Below are 21395 nucleotides of genomic sequence, written 5' to 3'. Positions count from 1 at the left end.
TTTTCCACAGTTTATTGTGATCCACACAGTCAAAGGCTTTGGCATAGTCCATAAAGCAGAAATAGATTTGAGAAGTGATGGGCAGAAAGTGAAGAGGAACTAAAAAAAAGCCTGTTGATGAAAGTGAAAGAGGAGAGTGAAAAAGTTGGCTTAAAACTCAACATTCAGAAAACAAAGATCATAGCATCCGGTCCCATCACTTCATGGGAAATAGATGGGGAAACAGTGGAAACAGTGTCAGACTTTATTTTTTTGGGCTCCAAAATCACTGCAGATGGTGACTGCAGCCATGAAATTAAAAGACGCTTACTCCTTGAAAGGAAAGTTATGACCAACCTAGATAGCATATTCGAAAGCAGAGACATTACTTTGCTAGCAAAGGTCCATCTAGTCAAGGCTATGGTTTTTCCATTGGTCATGTATGGATGTGAGAGTTGGACTGTGAAGAAAGCTGAGTGCTAAAGAATTGATGCTTTTGAACTGTGGTGTTGGAGAAGACTCTTGAGAGTCCCTTGGACTGCAAGGAGATCCAACTAGTCCCTTCTAAAGGAGATCAGTCCTGGCTGTTCATTGGAAGGACTGATGCTAAAGCTGAAACTCCAATACTTTGGCCACCTTGAGCGAAGAGCCGACTCATTGGAAAAGACTCTGATGCTGGGAGAGATTGGGGGCAGGAGGAGAAGGGGACGACACAAGATGAGATGGCTGGATGGCATCAACGAGTTGATGGACGTGAGTTTGAGTGAACTCCAGGAGTTGGTGACGGACAGGGAGGCCTAGGCGTGCTGTGATTCATGGGGTCGCAAAGAGTTGGACATGACTGGGCAACTGAACTGAAGTGTACTGGGTAGTAGTTATAGTTCAGGTCCCTGGATGGGTTTTGATAAATCAATAATGGAGAATAGTAATTAGAAGTAAAAGACTTTTTTTCCTTGGGACCATCACTAGTGATGATATGTTTCTCTTAAAAAAATATTGGTTTCTGATTTCTCTTTGAAAAACGTCAGGAGTCGTTTTCACTTAAAAGCTTTACTGTGTAGTTACACTTGTAAAACTTAAAATCTCTTTTAAGTTTCTACGTTGATTAGTTTCTAAAATTTGAAGCTTTAAGAAGACTTTAAGAAATTAATTGATCTAACTCTTAATTTGTAGAGGGAGAGTCCCAGAAAGATGAGTAACCTGCTCAAGGTCACATGGCCAGTTAATGCCAGTCACCAGACTAGGACCCGGGTCTCTTGGCTCCTAGTCCTTTCTGGTATACTTCTTCTTCTCTTGAGCAACTGATTCTTTAAAACTGTAGTCAAATTTTCTGTGTTTTATGTATAGTTCACCATACTAAATACTTGATTTTGAAGCATAGTGGTTATTTTAATCATGCTTTTTATCATACAAAAAAGTTTGAAATGAAAAATGCTTCCATGGATAAGTTAAGGTTACAGAGATAAAAATACTTAATCATTCATAGTCTATAAGTTATACTAAAACTATAAGCTTATAGTTTTCTAACTAGAAATTTAATTCCTTAGTGTTATAGAAGATTCTGTGTTCAGAATAGAATTAGGTAGTTTCCAACCATAATTTATTCCTCTTTATTGTAATCATAGCCTTTCCAAAATTTTTTTTGTTGACCATTGAGCCCTTGGCAGAAGCAAAGGAAGGTGCTAGGCCAGCAAGGAAGCTATTATGAATGGAGTATATGGCAGCTGTACAAGAATATTGTGGTTTCCCGGAGCTGAGTGTTTCTTTTTGACATTGTTCTGAGTGATGCTGTAAATGTACAGGCAGAAGCAAACAAAAGGAAGCCATTTTTGTATTCCAGGACTTGTAAAGTGAAATAAAATTAGTCAAATGGAGAATAGACTAAGAAGAAAAATATCTTTCAGAAAATTTTCTGATGAAGTTTTAAGGCTCAGAATGCTCATTTGTACTTTAGAGGTTAATGAAAACTAAGTGTTTAAAATTCTTTGCGACCCCATGGACTGTAGCCTACCAGGCTCCTCCGTCCATCCATGGGATTTTCCAGGCAAGCGTACTGGAGTGGGTTGCCATTTCCTTCTCCCGGGGGATCTTCCTGACCCAGGGATTAAACCCAGGTCTTCTGCATTGTAGGCAGACGCCTTTAATGTCTGAGCCACCTTGTATCCCTAAGTAGTAAAGGCAGGTTCTTTTGGCTTTCGATGTTTGTTAACTATTGACTTGAATTATTCACAAAGGCTTTGGGAAACTTTTCCCCTAGAGGCTCTAAATATTTAGGGAATTTTTTTTTCTGGAGATTTTAATATCAATAAAGTTACTCTACCTATATACTTTCTTTATGGTCTGTGTTAGTGCTAAAGACTCTGAGTTGTCAGTGGAGTGCTGATTTTCCTGGTCATGTGATGATTTATCTTTGAAATATCTTGAGGAAAGCAGATATTTAATCTACAAACGATCTTTATGAGGTCACATTCTAAGGAGGGACTGGTAACATTCATGGGATGTACCATGGGATGGTGGTGGTTCAAAAATGTGAACTACTCAAGTGTTTAGGAGACATTTTAAAACTCATGGTATTTTAAATCTGTTTGTTGTGAGGGGTAATATGGTTTTTCAGTTCATTGTCATTAACAGCATTTATTGTTTGCTTACTATAGGCTGGGCAGAACAATTTTAGTTTAGTTTTGTTATTGGAAGGGAGTATACCTTTTTTTCCATAGGTATTAGGCAAATACTGCATTTTAGCCTGAATTCTTAATACATTTGCTTTCAAATAGGGAGAATATAGGAGAAGGCAATGGCACCGCACTCTACTACTCTTGCCTGGAGAATCCTATTGACGGAGGAGCCTGGTAGGCTACAGTCCATGGGGTCTCGAAAAGTCAGGTGCAACTGAGCGGCTTCACTTTCACTTTTCACTTTCATGCATTGAAGAAGGAAATGGCAACCCACTCCAGTGTTCTTGCCTGGAGAATCCCAGGGACAGAGGAGCCTGGTGGGCTGCCATCTATGGAGTCTCACAGAGTCAGACACAACTGAAGTGACTTAGCAGCAGCAGGGAGAATATATGGGTTAGGGGTGTGTGGCCCTGGATATAATAAACTTGGAGGGATCTCTGCTTGATTTGAACCTTTGAAGGAGTGGATACTGTAGCTTTTGCAGATTGTTGGTCAGCCTATTCTTGGGAGGCTTGCTGCCTTTTCTCCATCTTTTGGTTACGAAGTAGTCTGAGACCATACATGTTTGGAAGGTTACCTGCGGCATGGCCAGGATGGTAGGAATAATGATGTCAATTTCTGGGAGTCATCAAAGGGTTATGTGAGGTCTAACCTGTCTTCAATAGATAATTCCTAGGTAACCTGCAGATAAACCTGGTCAAATTGTATGGAAATGGGGAGGGGTCGAGCCTTAAATGTCTGCTTTTTTTTGAAATTGTGCAGTCCCTTCATAAACACTTATAATGAGGTGGGTAGTATCATTTGTCTTAAACAGGTAAAAACTAAGGCTCAGAGGTTAAGAAATTTACTGAAAGTAAAAGACTGAAACAGGACATTCTGATGCGGCTATTTGGTATAATCTTGTTGTATTAAAACATTTTAATTTTAATTCAACACATAAAAACTTATATTTTAGGCTTTCTCTTACTGTCTCCTTTTTAATTCACTGATGCTCCACATCTCTCTCTCAATGACTCCTCTTCATGTTGCTCTTTACATTTTAGTCTCACTGACCTTTCTGTTCTTCAGATCCAAACCCGTTCCCACTCTAGGGCTGTTGGATGAGTTGTTCTCTCTGTTTGGCCTACTCTTCTGCTGATTCTACATGACTGGCTCCTTCCTATAATTTTAACTGAGCCTAAGTTCATCTTAGAGAAGCTTTCCCTACTCACTATGCTACAGTGTCATTCAGTATTTTCTTATTCTATTTTAATTATCTGCAAAGAAGCTGATTTTTTTTTATTGATTTCCTTTTGTTGTTTATTGCTTGATTCCTCTCAGATTCATGATTATTTTATTTTCACTTTTATGTCCCAGTGCCTGACATATTTGTTGAATGGGTACATTGAGAAAAATCAAAACCAGGTGCAACCTTCTTAAATATTTGTGTTTATTTCAACCTGTCCTCTCTCCCTTTCTTCCTGTTTTAGGGGAAGAAGGTGTCCCTTCTTTTTATGGTATTAGGTGTTTAGTGTTCCTAGCACCCACTCCAGTACTCTTGCCTGGAAAATCCCATGGATGGAGGAGCCTGGTGGGCTGCAGTCCATGGGGTCACGAAGAGTCGGACACGACTGAGTGACTTCACTTTGCCTTTTCACTTTCATGGATTGGAGGAGGAAATGGCAACCCACCCCAGTGTTCTTGCCTGGAGAATCCCGGGGATGGCAGAGCCTGGTGGGCTGCTGTCTATGGGGTCGCACAGAGTTGGACACGACTGAAGTGACTTAGCAGCAGCAGCAGCAGCAGCTGTGTTGTAGACCCCATTTAATTTATCTTCACTTCTGGTTCTTTATCCATGTAAAACACATTCAGTAGTCTCTGAGAATAAAAACCTTCAGTCTTGGTCTCTTAGTCTCAATGTCACTGTCCCCTAACTCCTTCCATGGACTAATTTAAGAACCTACCATTTTAATTTTTATTATAAATGTATATTCTCAATCATAAATACCTGCCTTACAAATGAGACTTTGGAATGTAATACTTACAAATCGAAGACTACTTCTTAAAAATCAGTATGAGTTCATAACTCTGTTGCATTTCAAGTATATTGTCTTCTGAGGTAGAGTCCTGTTTCTTGGCTGTCTTGTTCCCTTTTGGCTTGAACCCCTTAATAGGATGAGCCGCTTCCTAAAACACTGTTAAAATATTCATAAATCAGATATTTTTGTTGATTCAACTTGTCTTTATTGCTAGGCTTATATAGGGCTATATTTCAAGAGTACAGGAAATGATGTACAGAGGATAAAATATTTAGTTTAAAAATTTTCATATGCTCTTACATCATTTGAAGAACACTTAGTAATTAAATTGGAATTTTGCAATTGTTCTAGATGGACCTAGTGGTTCCAAAGTTGTTCGTCGCAGTGATATTTGTAATAGCGAAGACTTAAAAACAATATTAATGTTAAAGTGGAAGAGATGGTTTAAGATGCAGTATGTCCATAGAGTACAATCATTTAGATGTCCTTAAAAAGTTTATATAAGCTTTTGGTGACACAAGAAAATAGGAATTTAAAAATATGAATTAAAGCATAGGAAGTCAGATTTCTTCTTCTACCAATGTTAGAATAGGTTGTTTCAGTTCAGTTCAGTCGCTCAGTCGTGTCCGACTCTTTGCGACCCCATGAATCATAGCACGCCAGGCCTCCCTGTCCATCACCAACTCCCGGAGTTCACTCAGACTCACGTCCATCGAGTCGGTGATGCCATCCAGCCGTCTCACCCTCTGTTGTCCCCTTCTCCTTCTGCCCCCAATCCCTCCCAGCATCAGAGTCTTTTCCAATGAGTCAGCTCTTCGCATGAGGTGGCCAAAGTACTGGAGTTTCAGCTTTAGCATCATTCCTTCAAAGAAATCCCAGGGCTGATCTCCTTCAGAATGGACTGGTTGGATCTCCTTGGCATTCCAAGAGACTCTCAAGAGTCTTCTCCAACACCACAGTTCAAAAGCATCAATTCTTCGGCACTCAGCCTTCTTCACAGTCCAACTCTCACATCCATACATGACCACAGGAAAAACCATAGCCTTGACTAGACGGACCTTTGTTGGCAAAGTAATGTCTCTGCTTTTGAATATGCTATCTAGGTTGGTCATAACTTTCCTTCCAAGGAGTAAGCGTCTTTTAATTTCATGGCTGCAGTCACCATCTGCAGTGATTTTGGAGCCCAGAAAAATAAAGTCTGACACTGTTTCCCCATCTATTTCCCATGAAGTGATGGGACCGGATGCCATGATCTTCGTTTTCTGAATGTTGAGCTTTAAGCCAACTTTTTCACTCTCCACTTTCACTTTCATCAAGAGGTTTTTTAGTTCCTCTTCACTTTCTGCCATAAGGGTGGTGTCATCTGCGTATATGAGGATATTGAGATTTCTCCCGGCAATCTTGATTCCAGCTTGTGTTTCTTCCAGTCCAGCATTTCTCATGATGTACTCTGCATATAAGTTAAATAAGCAGGGTGACAATATACAACCTTGATGTACTCCTTTTCCTATTTGGAACCAGTCTGTTGTTCCATGTCCAGTTCTAACTGTTGCTTCCTGACCTGCATACAGATTTCTCAAGAGGCAGGTCAGGTGGTCTGTTATTCCCATCTCTTTCAGAATTTTCCACAGTTTGTTGTGATCCACACGGTCAAAGGCTTTGGCATAGTCAATAAAGCAGAAATAGATGTTTTTCTGGAACTCTCTTACTTTCTCCATGATCCAGTGGATGTTGGCAATTTGATCTCTGGTTCCTCTGCCTTTTCTAAAACCTGCTTGAACATCAGGAAGTTCACGGTTCACGTATGCTGAAGCCTGGCTTGGAGAATTTTGAGCATTACTTTACTAGCATGTGAGATGAGTGCAATTGTGCAGTAGTCTGAGCATTCTTTGGCATTGCCTTTTTTTGGGATTGGAATGAAAACTGACCTTTTCCAGTCCTGTGGCCACTGCTGAGTTTTCCAAATTTGCTGGCATATTGAATGCAGCACTTTCACAGCATCATCTTTCAGGATCTGGAATAGCTCAACTGGAATTCCATCACCTCCACTAGCTTTGTTCGTAGTGATGCTTTCTAAGGCCCACTTGACTTCACATTCCAGGATGTCTGGCTCTAGGTCAGTGATCACACCATCATGATTATCTGGGTCGTGAAGATCTTTTTTGTACAGTTCTTCTATGTATTCTTGCCACCTCTTCTTAATATCTTCTGCTTCTGTTAGGTCCATACCATTTCTGTCCTTTATCGAGCCCATCTTTGCATGAAATGTCCCCTTGGTATCTCTGATTTTCTTGAAGAGATCTCTAGTCTTTCCCATTCTGTCGTTTTCCTCTATTTCTTTGCATTGATCACTGAGGAAGGCTTTCTTATCTCTCCTTGCTATTCTTCGGAACTCTGCATTCAGATGCTTATATCTTTCCTTTTCTCCTTTGCTTTTTGCTTCTCTTCTTTTCACAGCTATTTGTAAGGCCTCCCCAGACAGCCATTTTGCTTTTTTGCATTTCTTTTCCATGGGGATGGTCTTGATCCCTATCAAGTGTCACGAACCTCATTCCATAGTTCATCAGGCACTCTATCAGATCTAGGCCCTTAAATCTATTTCTCACTTCCACTGTATAATCATAAGGGAATGAGCGAAAAGCAAAGGAGAAAAGGAAAGATATAAACATCTGAATGCAGAGTTCCAAAGAATAGCAAGAAGAGATAAGAAAGCCTTCTTCAGCGATCAATGCAAAGAAATAGAGGAAAACGACAGAATGAGAAAGACTAGAGATCTCTTCAAGAAAATCAGAGATATCAAAGGAACATTTCATGCAAAGATGGGCTCGATAAAGGACAGAAATGGTATGGACCTAACAGAAGCAGAAGATATTAAGAAGAGGTGGCAAGAATACATAGAAGAACTGTACAAAAAAGATCTTCACGACCCAGATAATCATGATGGTGTGATCACTGACCTAGAGCCAGACATCCTGGAATGTGAAGTCAAGTGGGCCTTAGAAAGCATCACTACGAACAAAGCTAGTGGAGGTGATGGAATTCCAGTTGAGCTATTTCAAATCCTGAAAGATGATGCTGTGTAAGTGCTGCACTCAATATGCCAGCAAATTTGGAAAACTCAGCAGTGGCCACAGGACTGGAAAAGGTCAGTTTTCATTCCAATCCCAAAGAAAGGCAATGCCAAAGAATGCTCAAACTACCACACAATTGCACTCATCTCACATGCTAGTAAAGTCATGCTCAAAATTCTCCAAGCCAGGCTTCAGCAATACGTGAACCGTGAACCTCCTGATGTTCAAGCAGGTTTTAGAAAAGGCAGAGGAACCAGAGATCGAATTGCCAACATCCACTGGATCATGGAAAAAGCAAGAGAGTTCCAGGAAAACATCTATTTCTGCTTTATTGACTATGCCAAAGCCTTTGACCGTGTGGATCACAACAAACTGTGGAAAATTCTGAAAGAGATGGGAATAACAGACCACCTGACCTGCCTCTTGAGAAATCTGTAAGCAGGTCAGGAAGCAACAGTTAGAACTGGACATGGAACAACAGACTGGTTCCAAATAGGAAAAGGAGTCTGTCAAGGCTATATATTGTCACCCTGTTTATTTAACTTATATGCAGAGTACATCATGAGAAATGCTGGACTGGAAGAAACACAAGCTGGAATCAAGATTGCCGGGAGAAATCTCAATAACCTCATATACGCAGATGACACCACCCTTATGGCAGAAAGTGAAGAGGAACTAAAAAGCCTCTTGATGAAAGTGAAAGTGGAGAGTGAAAAAGTTGGCTTAAAGCTCAACATTCAGAAAACGAAGATCATGGCATCTGGTCCCATCACTTCATGGGAAATAGATGGGGAAACAGTGGAAACAGTGTCAGACTTTATTTTTCTGGGCTCCAAAATCACTGCAGACGGTGACTGCAGCCATGAAATTAAAAGACGCTTACTCCTTGGAAGGAAAGTTATGACCAACCTAGATAGCATATTCAAAAGCAGAGATATTACTTTGCCAACAAAGGTTCGTCTAGTCAAGGCTATGGTTTTTCCTGTGGTCATATATGGATGTGAGAGTTGGACTGTAAAGAAGAAGGCTGAGTGCCAAAGAATTGATACTTTTGAACTGTGGTGTTGGAGAAGACTCTTGAGAGTCCCTTGGACTGCAAGGAGATCCAACCAGTCCATTCTGAAGGAGATCAGCCCTGGGGTTTCTTTGAAGGAATGATGCTAAAGCTGAAACTCCAGTACTTTGGCCACCTCATGCGAAGAGTTGACTCATTGGAAAAGACTCTGATGCTGGGAGGGATTGGGGGCAGGAGGAGAAGGGGATGACAGAGGATGAGATGGCTGGATGGCATCACTGACTCCATGGACGTGAGTCTGAGTGAACTCCGGGAGTTGGTGATGGACAGGGAGGCCTGGCGTGCTGCGATTCATGGGGTCGCAAAGAGTCGGACATCACTGAGCGACTGTTATGATCTGATCTGATCTGATACCAGAATGGTCTAGTGGTTTTCTCTACTTTCTTCAATTTAAGTCTGAATTTGGTAATAAGGTGGTTTGGAACCAAATAATGCTGCTGGCATTAGAGAGAGAAGCTAAAAGAGAGCGAGAACTAGAGAAGCTAGAAGAGGTCAAAGAGCTATAAAGGCAGTGAGGAATTAGAGGCCAGGATCTGGAAGATAAGGAAGGCTCTGAAGGGTAAGCCTGATTTTTGAGGCTGCCTTGCCCATGAGGTCATTGTTGATTCTGAAAGCAATAGGTGAAGAGGCCAAATAGAATTTTCAAAATGCTCATGTCATGGAGGACAAAAAACTGCAATTAGGGCCTCCCAGGGTGGAGGGAAACACTCTAGATTTGGGGGTCGAGTCCCTGAAGGCCTGAATTATAGGAGTAATTTACTTCTGTCTTTACAGGGACCTGAAGAGTGAAACCCAGTGTTTAAATCTCAATTTTGGGTTAGTTTAAGATGACCTGGAATTCCTCGTGTCCCTAGCTAATCTGTTTGCTAGAAGCAAAAGTAAATCCTTTCTGAATAATACCATCCATAGCCTCAGATTATCTTTATAATTTTTTATATACAGTGTTCAGCCCTCCATAAAAATTATGAAGCCTTATGAAAAGATAAACCACAATGAACAGGAAAGATTGATAATAGAAAAATACAAAGGATACAGATATTTGAGTTGTCAGTCATGGGTTTATATCTATGATTATTGTCTTAGAAGAATTGAAAGTAAAATTGATAATTTTGTCAGAGATCTGAAATGGTAAATAATGAAATAGAAATTCTAGAACTGAAAAACAGAAGAACTGATTGTTAAGAACTCAGTGGTTGGGTTTAACAGTATAAAGCTGAAGGAAAAACTAGTGAAGTGGAAGATAAGTCAGAAAAAAATCTAGACTGAAGCATTGAGAGACAAAAGGATGGAGAGTATGTGAGGCATATGGAATGCTGAGCAAAGTTCTCATGGACAAGTACTTGAAGTTGAGAAAGAGAATAAAGAGAATGAGGCAGAAGCTGTGTTTGATAAGAAATTGGTTGAGAATTTTCCAAAACTGGTGAAAATGAAGTCATAAATTTAAAAAGTGTTCTCAACACCAGGAAAAATCCAGAGTAAACTGCACCGAGGCACATTATTAGTAAAGCCTGAAGAAAAGAGAAATCTTATGAGCAACCACAGCATAAAAGACATTTTATATTTAAAGGTGCAGCAGCGAGACTGACAGCATGACTTTTCAGCAGGAACAGTGGTGTCCAGAAGGCATACTTCATTTTATTGCACTTAACAGATAACACATTTTTTATAAATTGAAGGTTTGTGGCAGCCCTGTGTTGTCAGTTGAAGATAAGCAATTTTTTAGTAATATTTTAAAATCAAGGTATGTAGATTATTTTAAAAGACACATTACTATTGCACACTTAGTAGTCTGCAGTATAATATAAAGATAGCTTATGTGCACTGGGGAACCAAAAATTTTATGTGAGTTGCTATAAAGCAGTACTCCCTTCATTGCAGTGGTTTGGTCTGGAAATGGTGGTATCTCCGAGGTATGCCTGTAGCTGAGGAGAACTTACAGCCCATAGCCTATACCCTAAAGGGCATAGGGTATTCTTTAGGCTGAAGGAAAATGGTTTCAGACACAATGAAGAGGATTGGGAAGGGTGGTTATGTGGGTAAATATGAATGAATGTTGTCTGTATAAAATAATAAATAGTAATAATGACTTACGAACTTGATATGCTATTTGGGATTAAAATGTATGATAGTAATAGCACATGACTTGAAAAGAGTAAACGGAGTTAGTGCTCCATGTCCCTTGCATTGTCTGGGAAGTGTAAAAGTACTACTTGATAGAAGTTTTCATGAGTCAGAGTGCATTTTATAATTACTAAGGTGTTCCTTTAAAGAGTAGCAGAAGAATATATATTTGACAAGCTAATGGCGAAAATTGGGACAATAAACAGGAAAACTAAATGAGGGCTAGAAAGGGGAGGTAAAGGAATATGAAACGAGAGACACCCATTGGAAACAGTGAATTATTTTATTATTCACTATACTGTCAGAACTTATTAAGTGAACCATATGAAATTGGCAGTATTTGGCCTGCAATAATAAGTTTCATAATTGAAGTGTAAACAGGTCAAATTAGTTAAAACCAAAGATTGTCAGGATGGATTAAAAGAAAGCCAGTTATATTCTGCACAACAAAATCATGCCTTAAGTGTAAGAAATTTTTTTTTTTTTGGCGCACATCTCGGCTTGCAGGATCTCAGTTCCCTGATCAGGGATTGAACCCAGGCCATGCAGTTGAAAGCCCAGAATCCTAACCACTAGCCCCCCATTTGTAGACTTTTTGATGATGGCTAGGAAATCTCATGGACAGAGGAGCCTTGGTAGGCTACAGTCCATGGGGTCTCGAAGAGTCTGACACGACTGAGCGACTTCACTTTCACTTTTCACTTTCATGCACTGGAGAAGGAAATGGCAACCCACTCCAGTGTTCTTGCCTGGAGAATCCCAGGAATGGGGGAGCCTGGTGGGCTGTCATCCATGGGGTCGCACAGAGTCGGACACGACTGTCGCGACTTAGCAGCAGCAGCAGTCTGACCAGTGTAAGGTGATTTCCTCACTGTAGTTTTGATTTGCATTTTTCTACTAATTAATGATGTTGAGCTTCTTTTCCTGTGTTTGGCCATTTGTATGTCTCCTTTGAAGATGTGTCTATTTAGATCTTCCTCTTATTTTTTGATTAGGTTGTTTGTTTTTTGAAATTGAGCTGAATGAGCTGTTTGTATATTTTGGAGATTAATCCCTTGTCAGTTGCTTTGTTTGAGAACATTTTCTTCCATTCTGTGGGTTGTCTTTTGTTTTGTTTACGGTTATGATTTGTTTGTGTGTCTTAAGTAATACTTCCCCTTTGAGATCATAAAGTTCAACAAATATTTTCCAAATTTTTTTCCTAAAATCTTCAAAGCTTTTTCTCTGCACAAAATCTTTAATTCACTGCAAATTTACTTCTTACGTAATGTGTAAGGGATATATTTTTTCCCATATGGATAACCAGTTTTCCAGTAGTTTTTCTCTTTAATTGTTTTGTGGGTTTGCTTTTTTTTTTGGCCATGCCTCAGGGCATGCAGGATCTTAGTTCCCTGACCAGGGAGAGGACCTGTGCCCCCGAAGTAAAGTGCAGAGTCCTAACTACTGGATCACCAGGGAACTCCTCGTGAACTTATTTGTAATGCCGCTTCTGATACTGAATTTCTATACGTGTGTGTCTCTGTTTGGTCTCTCTTCTTATCCATTTGGTCATTTATCTGTCTTTGGGTGATATCACATTATTTTAATTATAAGATGTGAAAGAGTCTTGATAGCCCATTGGGTAAATACCCCCTACTTCAAAATAGGCTTGACTGGTTTTCGTTTGTTTTTATTCCATGTGAGTTTGGGATCAACTTGTTAAGTTCTGCGAAAAAGCTCTTTGGGGTTTTGATAGGAAGTGCCCTGACTTTATATACTAACTTGGGGGAGAAGTGACATTTCCTTAAACATGATACAATTCTTCCTTAATTTCTGTTTTTACGTTCTTCAGTAAAGTTTAATAATTTTCTTCATACAAGTCTTGCACATTGTTAGATGTATTCCTAGGAGCCTTAAAATTTTATTTAAGCCATTTAAAATGACAACAATTAAAATCATGTTTTCAAATTATTTATAAAATGTTTATGAATACTGTTTTGGTTTATTGGCTTTGAATCCAGGTTACTTTTGAATCCAGTAACCTGTTAGACTGTTTGTTTCTAATGGTTTGTCAGTTCTCCTTTATTTTAATCATGGACAGTTATATCAGCTGCAAATAAAATAAAGTTTATTTTTTTCTGTTACTCACATTTTTACCACCTATGTATGCACATCTCAACAATTTAATGGGATATCTTTGTAACAGTAGTGTAGTCATATATGTGTATATTTTGTTTTCTGGTTTCTTTAGATCTGTTTTGAGAGGAGCATCCACGTGGTAGTGTGGTGGTGGTGGTGTAGTCACTAAGTCGTGTCCGACTCTTGCGACACCATGGACTGTAGCCTGCCAGGCTCTTCTGTCCTTGTCCAGGCAAGAGTACTGGAGTGGGTTGCTATTTCCTTCTCCAATATCGTAGTGTATTATTGCTAATAAATATACTACAATTTATCCACTCTACTGTTGATGGACATTTGGGTTGTTTGTAGTTGTTAGGTGTTACATATTTTTGTATGTGTATCCTAGTATACCTTTCCAGGTGGAGATCTGCAGGTTCGTACAGCATATAAATCTTTAGCCTGACAATATAGTGCTGAACTGTTTTTCAAGGCGGTTTTATTAGCTTGGATTCCCACCAGTAGTATATGAAGGTCCTTGCTCCTTTCCAGTGATTAGCATTACCAGTTTGGTGTATGTAGTGGTAGTTGTGAGCATATGATTTTCATTTTAATGAAATTAAAATGATTAATAAGACCAAGGACCATTTCGTATGTTTAGTGGTTATTTGGATATCTTCTTTTGTTGTGTTCTTGTTCAAGTCTTCTGTTCATTTTGTATTAGGTTGTATCTTCTTTACTGATTTGTAGATGCTCTTTATATATTCTGGACATATATATATATATGTCTTAATATATACATATTATGAATATCTTCTCTGTTTCTGTACATGCATTTTTACTCTTTCATGGTATCTAGAAGTTCTTTTAGAGTGTAGTAGACTTTAATATTTTCCTTTATTGCTAATGTATTTATGGTCCTGTTTCAGAATTTTTTCTCCATCATGAGGTAATGAAAGATAGTTTTCCTATCTTCTAAAGCTGCCTTTCACATTTAGATCTAGAACCCATCTAGGTTTTTTGTTTTGTTTTGTCTTTTTTTTTGAAGAGTGGATTCTTTTTATTTTATTTATCTTATTTTTTGGCCATGCTGTATAGCACATGGGATCTTAGTTCCCTGGCCAGGGATCAAACCTGTGTCCCCTGCATTGGGAGTGCAGAGTCTTAACCACTGGACCACCAGGGAAGTCCTTGATTTGTTTTGCTTATTGTATAGTATAAGGTGAGGGTTTAGTTTGACTTTCTTTTTTTCCTGTGTGATTGTACCACTACTGTTTTTGGAAAGATCATCACTCCATTGTGATAAGTCAAGGGTCTATATATGTGTGGGTCTATTTCTTTACTGAAATAGACGTTATTGTTCCACTAATTTATGTTTTTTTCAGACACAGAAAAATCTATGTAAATGGAAAGTGCTAAATAAGAATAGGAATGAATACAAATCATTAATCATTATAACGAATAGAAAATGTAATAAACTCACCAGTCAAAAAACAAAGATTGTTACATTGGATTAAAAAAATCTGACTATATGTTTTTTAAAAAGAGAACTACTTAAAGCTAAGAACTCAAAAAAGTTTAAAAGAAGGTAAAATGAATCACCAAGCACATTCTGAGAGTCTTGCATTTAAATGGGAAGAAATGGTGTCTTGAAAGAGTTGGTTTCAACTCTTTGCTGGGTCTTTGCTGGGTCCAAGAGCCTGTGCTCCTGTCCCCCAGTGGTCGTCAAAGCTCTAGGCTCCTATGTTTCCAAGGTTTTCCTCCCAGGGCAGCCATGTTCTTTGTTTGTGCCCCTGGAAATTTTCTTTGTTCTGTTGTGGGATGAGCCATGCATTTCAAAGGAACTTGCTGTACTTCGTCTAGCTTTTTTTAGGCATGTGTGTGGGTGTCTCCCCCACCCCAATTGTTTAGTCTTCTGTGTGTTATCTGAACTGTTAAATACAGTTTTAAGAACCCACCCTTTTGGGGGACTGCTAAAAGTGATTGCCTGTAGGGGGGTGTTATGGATCATTTCTTATATTCTTGTGCATTTTTCATATTTTTGCAAAAGAGCACATATTTTATAACTTTTTTAAATTTAAAAAAGGAAGTTGCCCGTAAGATCCTCCAAGTAATAGTCCTTCTTTTCCGTTTGTTGCAGGTGGTGCGGTTGTGTCAGAACCCAAAGCTGGCGCTAAAGAATAGCCCACCTTATATCTTAGACCTGCTGCCAGATACCTACCAGCATCTCCGCACTATCTTGTCAAGATATGAGGGGAAGATGGAGACACTTGGAGAAAATGAGTATTTTAGGGTGTTCATGGAGAATTTGATGAAGAAAACTAAGCAGACCATAAGCCTCTTCAAGGAGGGGAAAGAAAGAATGTATGAGGAGAATTCTCAGCCTAGGTAATGGAGAATACTACACAAATATTTATTCAGGTCTGTGACTGCCCGAATGGGTAACACGTAGAAATAGTGGAGTTGGTTTTAATTTTATGTCAACAGAAATAGAATGCAAAGTTAACATTTTGACTTAAAGCTGTGTTTTGTGTTAAAGGTTGCCTTGGAGGGTAGTGATCCATCCCTAGCTCTGATCATTCATTTAACCTCTGAAAAGTGAGTGACTTACAGTCAGGAAGATGAGCTGGAGACAGGCGGTTTTTTAGAGATCTGGAAGTTTGTGGATAGGTGAGTTTGAAAGAAAGAAGTTGGAGTTGACAGTAAATAGTAAGGGGTCAGATTTGGACCATGAGCTGTGGCCCACCAGGCTCCTCTGTCCCTGAGATTCTCCAGGCAGGAATACTGGAGTGGGTTGCCATGCCCTTCTCCAGGGGATCTTCCCCCACCTAGGGATCAAACCTGTGTCTCTTACATACGTCTCCTGCATTGGCAGCCGTGTTCTTTACCACAAGCTCCATCTGGGAAGCCTCATTTGCCTGAGCTGGTAGCATATTAAGTAAGGTTATAAGTTGGGGATAATAGAAAAAAATTAGCTAGTAGTTTGGATAACTTTAAAAAAAAATAAACCTAAGTGAAATGACATTTTCTTTATAGGTAAGGTAGCTTTTCAAATAGAGAAAATAGAATACTTTTCAAATAGAATTGGCAAAATGCAGTTAATTCAATAAATATTTGAGGAACCATTAAGTATTCTTTTGTAATTATTAAATGCTAAAAACTGTATTGGCGGTTCCGTGTGTTATTGGCTTGGTTGTTGTAAATTATGTATTGGGAGAGAAATAGATTGATTGCATATATTGTATAGTTGTGTTTTGTCCAGTCGGAATTAAATATTAACTCACCTGGAACAAGTAATAAGATATAAATTCTGTTAGAACTTTTTAGGGAGTAACTTACTCTTGAGGAGTGACTTGAATTGGGAGGGACAATAATTTCTGAGGGCATTCAGTCAATGTGCCAAGGAGTAATTTATTAAATGGTATCCTTGTAGACTTTGATTCTGTTGGCTTAGATTCTGGGAACTTTCATCTTTCACTTAAAATTTTACCCACATCATTACTCATGTTAACTTTACTGTGACAAATGACTCAGGTTTGGTCTAGAGTATTAGAATTTTCTTCTTAAGAAGATTTCTGGTGACTGAATTCTATTTGTAGGAACTTTTATAATATCTAATTTATATGAAAATGACCTTTGTCTACTTAAATTATTTAAATTTTATGGCTTTTGTTAAAACCGTGACTACTTAGACATTAGCTAATCAGTCATTTTGTATTGCTAAATTAAAATAAAAGTAATTTTGGACTTTATTAAGTACCGTAACTTAAGAATAATTTTATTTATCATCCACAGTGTACTAGGTTCTAATTCTAGGAGGTGAAAAGAAGAGTTAAGCATTTAATTCTGATGTCATGTGATAAATGCTTTAATAAAAATATGTACAAAATGCTGTATGAACAGTGTTGCCTAGTGGCATCAGGGAAGGTGGCACAGAGAAAGTATTATTTGAGCTAGATTTTGAAGGATCTTTTGAAGGAATTTTCTAGGCAGAGAAGTGAAGCAAAGGCCTTTAACACAGTGGCATGAAAATGCAGGCTCTGTTTAAAGAACGTGAGCGGTCTGGTTTGGCTAGAACTAGGGGAGATAGATAAGCTGGAAATACAGGTTGGAGTCAGATTGTAAAGAGCTGTTTTTTGACCTCTAGAATTTCTCCTGTTGATAACATGCTGCTATAGAAAAGGTTTTATTTGTTTATTTTTTGAATTGTTGTTCAGTTGCTAAGTCGTGCAACTCTTTGTGACCTCATGGACTACAGCTTTTTTAAAATAATGAAACAAAAATTGTAGATTTTTCAGTCTTTTTGGAGCACACTGAACATTGACTGACATTTTACTTTTTTTAATTTTTATGACTGATAATTCATCACTGAGAGGCAGGATAGTCTACTGGTTAAGAAGAGAATTAACTCTGAAGCCAGCTGCCTTAGTTTGAATCTTAACTTTTCCACTTACTTAGTGTGATTCCTTGGTTTCCTCATCTGTAAAATGAGATAATAATATAATTTTTCTTGTGGGGAATTTGATAAGTAAATGTTTGGTACTTAGAACAGTGAATTTTCTTGTTGGGAATTTGATAAGTAAATGTTTGGTACTTAGAACAGTGATTGGCATATGGAAAATAATGAGTGGGTTAGCTCTTATTATATTAATCATCTTCATTACTTTCATTACTATAAACATAGATTGTTGGGTCAGGCTGTTTGTCATTAGTAGGCATAACCTGATGAAGTACGTGGGACTTCCCAAATGGTGCTAGTGATAAAGAACCCACCTGCTAGTGAAGGAGACATAAGAAACAAGTTCAGTCCCTAGATGGGGAAGATCCCCTGGGTAAGGCCATGGCAACCCACTCCAATATTCTTGCCTGGAGAATCCCATGGACAGAGGAGCCTGGCGGGCTATAGTCCATAGGGGTGCAGAGTCAGACATGACTGAAGCGACTCAGCAGGCACACATACATGCAATGAAATGCATAGACCAGTTTGCTCTTACTACGTGGCTTCACAAGATGCTTGTAAGTTCTTTTGCTTTTTAAAAAAAAATCTTACTGTCAGTATGTCTGTTGGTATCAATTTCATTTCCCCTAATATAAAGCTTTTAATCCACTATAGGCTTGACCATACAACCAGGCTTGTACAAATTATATATAAAGTGGGAATAAATAAATTTGAGGTGAGAATACAATTTTTTTTTGGTAAAGGAAAAATATATGGCTTTATGATCTTTGTGATCTGTATTTTGGTTGTTAGTAGGCTTTTTTCCTATGCAGTTTTAAAAATTGAGATAGGATTCATATACCATAAAATTCACCCTTTTAAAATATATAATTTAGTAGTTTTTAGTGTGTTCACAAAGTTGTGCAACTGTCACTACCACTTAATTCCAGAACATTTTTATCACCCCAAAAAGAAGCCTCATTTTCATTAGCAGTCACTCGCCATTCCCTACTCCTGCTTCTCCCCAGCCGTTGGTGATCAATAATATTTACTTTATGTCTCTGTGGATTGCCTGTAATAAACATTTCATTTACATATGGCCTTTTTTGTCTAGTGTCTTTGACTTAGCGTGTTTTCCCATTCATCCATCTTATAGCATAGATCATCACTTCATTCCTTTTTATGGCAAAATTATATTTATATTGTATTTGTGTGTGTGTGTGCACGCTAAGTCATATCCAACTCTTTGCGACTCCATGGGCCATAGTCCACCAGGCACCTCTGTCCATGGGATTTCCTAGGCAAGATTACTGGAGTGGGTTGCCATTTTCTTCCCCAAGGGTCTTCCTGACCTGGGGATTGAACCCTTGTTTCCTGTGTCTCCTGCATTGGTAGGCGGATTCTTTTCTACCGTGCTACCAGGGTATTTATACTGTAATTATATTTTATTGATATTGTATTGGCATTTTGATTATAGACATTTGGATGGTTTCTATTACTAATAATGCTGCTATGAACATTTATGCGCAATTTTTTGCGAGACTATATGTTTTCAGTTCTATTGGATATATATCTAGGAGTGGAATTGCTGAGTCATATGGTAATTCTGTATTTAACATTTTGAGGAACCACTAAATTGTTTTCCACTGCAGCTGCACCATTTTACATTCCCCAAGCAATATATAAGAGTTCCAACTTCTCACCAATACTTACATTTTTTTTGTTATAGCCATCTTACTGGGTATGAAGTAGATACTCATTGTTTTGATTTTCATTTCCCTAATAAGTAATAAAATGAGCAGTCTTTTTATATGTTTATTCTCTGCTTGTGTATGTTCTCTGGAAAAATGTCTGTTTGAGTCCTCTGCTTGTTTTTTTGACCTGGGTTACTTGGCATCCGGTTCTATCACTTCATGGCCTGTAGAAGGGGAAAAAGTGGAAGCAGTGAAAGATTTTATTTTCTTGGGCTTTAAAATCACAGACGGTGACTACAGCCATAAAAGACACTTGCTCCTTGGAAAGAACGCTATGACAAACCTAGACAGAATATTAAAAAGCAGAGATATCACTTTGCCAACAAAGGTCCATCTAGTCAAAGCTATAGTTTTTCCATTAGTCAGGTAAGGATATGAGAGTTGGATCATAAAGAAGGCTGAGTGCTGAAGAATTGATGCTTTTGGACTGTGGTGCTTTAGAAGACTCTTGAGAGTCCCTTGAACAGCAGGGAGATCAAACTAGTCAATCCTAAAGGAAATCAACCTGAATATTCATTGGAAGGACTGATGCTGAATCTCCAGTACTTTGGCCACCTAATGCAAACAGCTTACTCTCTGGAAAAGACCCTGATGCTGGGAAAGATTTAAGGCAAAAGGAGAAGGGGGCATCAGAGGATGAGGTGGTTAGATAGCATCACTGACTCAGTGCACATGAATTTGAGCAAACTCTGGGAGATAGTGGAAGACAGGGGAGCCTGGTGTGCTGCAGTCAGTGGGATCGCAAAGAGTCAGACACAGCTTAGGGACTGAACAACAACTTGTCTTTTTATTGTTGAGTTGTAAGAGTTCTTTACATATTCTGGATACTAGATTCTTATCAGATATATGATTTATAAAACTTTATTCCCATTCTGTGGATCATCTTTTCACTTTCTTGGTAGTATAATTTGGTAGCCTTTCCCTTCTTCAGGGGATCTTCCCAACCCAGGGATTGAACCCAGGTCTCCCACATTGCAGGCAGATTCTTTACCAGCTGAGCCACAACGGAAGCCCAAAAATACTGGAGTGGGTAGCCTTTTCCTTCTCCAGGGGGTCTTCCCTACCCAGGAATCAAACTGACATCTCCTGCATTGCAGGCAAATTCTTTACCAACTGAGCTATCAGGGAAGCCCAGATTCTTACCAGATATATGATTTATAAAACTTTATTCCCATTCTGTCGGTCATCTTTTCACTTTCTTGATAGTATCATTTGAAGCACAGAAGTGTTTATTTGGTTGCACCAGATCTTAGTTGCAGTACACAGGCTCTTAGCTGTGGCATGTGGGATCTAGTACTCTGACCAGGGATCGAACCTGGGCCCCCTGGATTAGGAGTGCAGAGTCTTAGCCATTGGATCACCAGGGATGTCCCTGAAGCATGAAACTTTTTAATTTTGATGAAGTTCAGTAATTTTTTTCTTTGGTTCCTGTGCTTTGATTTCATAGCCAACAGTGAAAGTGACAGTGTTAGTTGCCCAGTTGTGTCCGACTCTTTGTGACCCCATGGGCTGTACCTCTGTTCATGGAATTCTTCAGGCAAGAATACTGGAGTGGATTGCCATTCCCTTCTCCAGGGGATCTTCCTAATGTAGGGATCAAACCCAGATCTACATTGCAGGCAGATTCTTTACTGTCTGAGCCAGCAGGGAAGCTTCATAGCAAAGAAACCAGTACCTAATCCAAGATCATGAAGTTTACAGTTATGATCATTTTGTGTTAATTTTTGTTTATGGTGTAAGGTAAGGGTCCAACTTAATTCTTTTGAATGTGGTCATCCAGTTTTTCCAGCACTATTTGTTGAAAAGACTGTCCTTTTCTCACTGAATGAAGTTGGCATCCATGTTGAAAATTAATTGACCATGTGTGTGAAGTTGTATTTCTGGGCTCTCTATTTTATTTCATTGGTCTATATGTCTATCCTTATGCCTTTCCTGGTGGCTCAGACAGTAAAGAATCTGTCTGCAATGTGGGAGACCTGGGTTCAGTCCCTGGGTTGGGAAGATCCCCTGGAGAAGGGCATGCCAACCAACTCCAGTATTCTTGCCTGGAGAATTCCATGGGTAAAGGAGCCTGGTGGGCTCCAGTCCATGGGTTTGCAGAGTCAAACACAACTGAGCAACTCACTTTAGCTTTCTGTATATATATCTTTATGCCAGTACCACAGCATCT

General features: G+C 38.9%; 1 protein-coding gene and 1 non-coding gene across 3 annotated transcripts in view; one reads left to right on the top strand and one right to left on the bottom strand.

The window, feature by feature from the left end:
* CBL (Cbl proto-oncogene) overlaps nucleotides 1-21395 on the top strand; it is a 99414-nt gene that overhangs the window by 10784 nt on the left and 67235 nt on the right. For both annotated transcript variants that reach the window (XM_027563488.1, XM_027563490.1), the window contains exon 2: nucleotides 15174-15421. In XM_027563488.1, the coding sequence (XP_027419289.1) occupies nucleotides 15174-15421 (248 nt within the window). The remainder of the gene's footprint in view (nucleotides 1-15173; nucleotides 15422-21395) is intronic.
* Nucleotides 14147-14219, bottom strand: TRNAG-CCC. Its single transcript has one exon. It is a non-coding gene; the product is annotated as a tRNA-Gly (tRNA).

This window comes from Bos indicus x Bos taurus, chromosome 15 (genome assembly GCF_003369695.1).
Source record: "Bos indicus x Bos taurus breed Angus x Brahman F1 hybrid chromosome 15, Bos_hybrid_MaternalHap_v2.0, whole genome shotgun sequence".
NCBI classification, from domain to species: Eukaryota; Metazoa; Chordata; class Mammalia; order Artiodactyla; family Bovidae; genus Bos; species Bos indicus x Bos taurus.
This window is presented reverse-complemented; position numbering and strand designations above follow the sequence as displayed.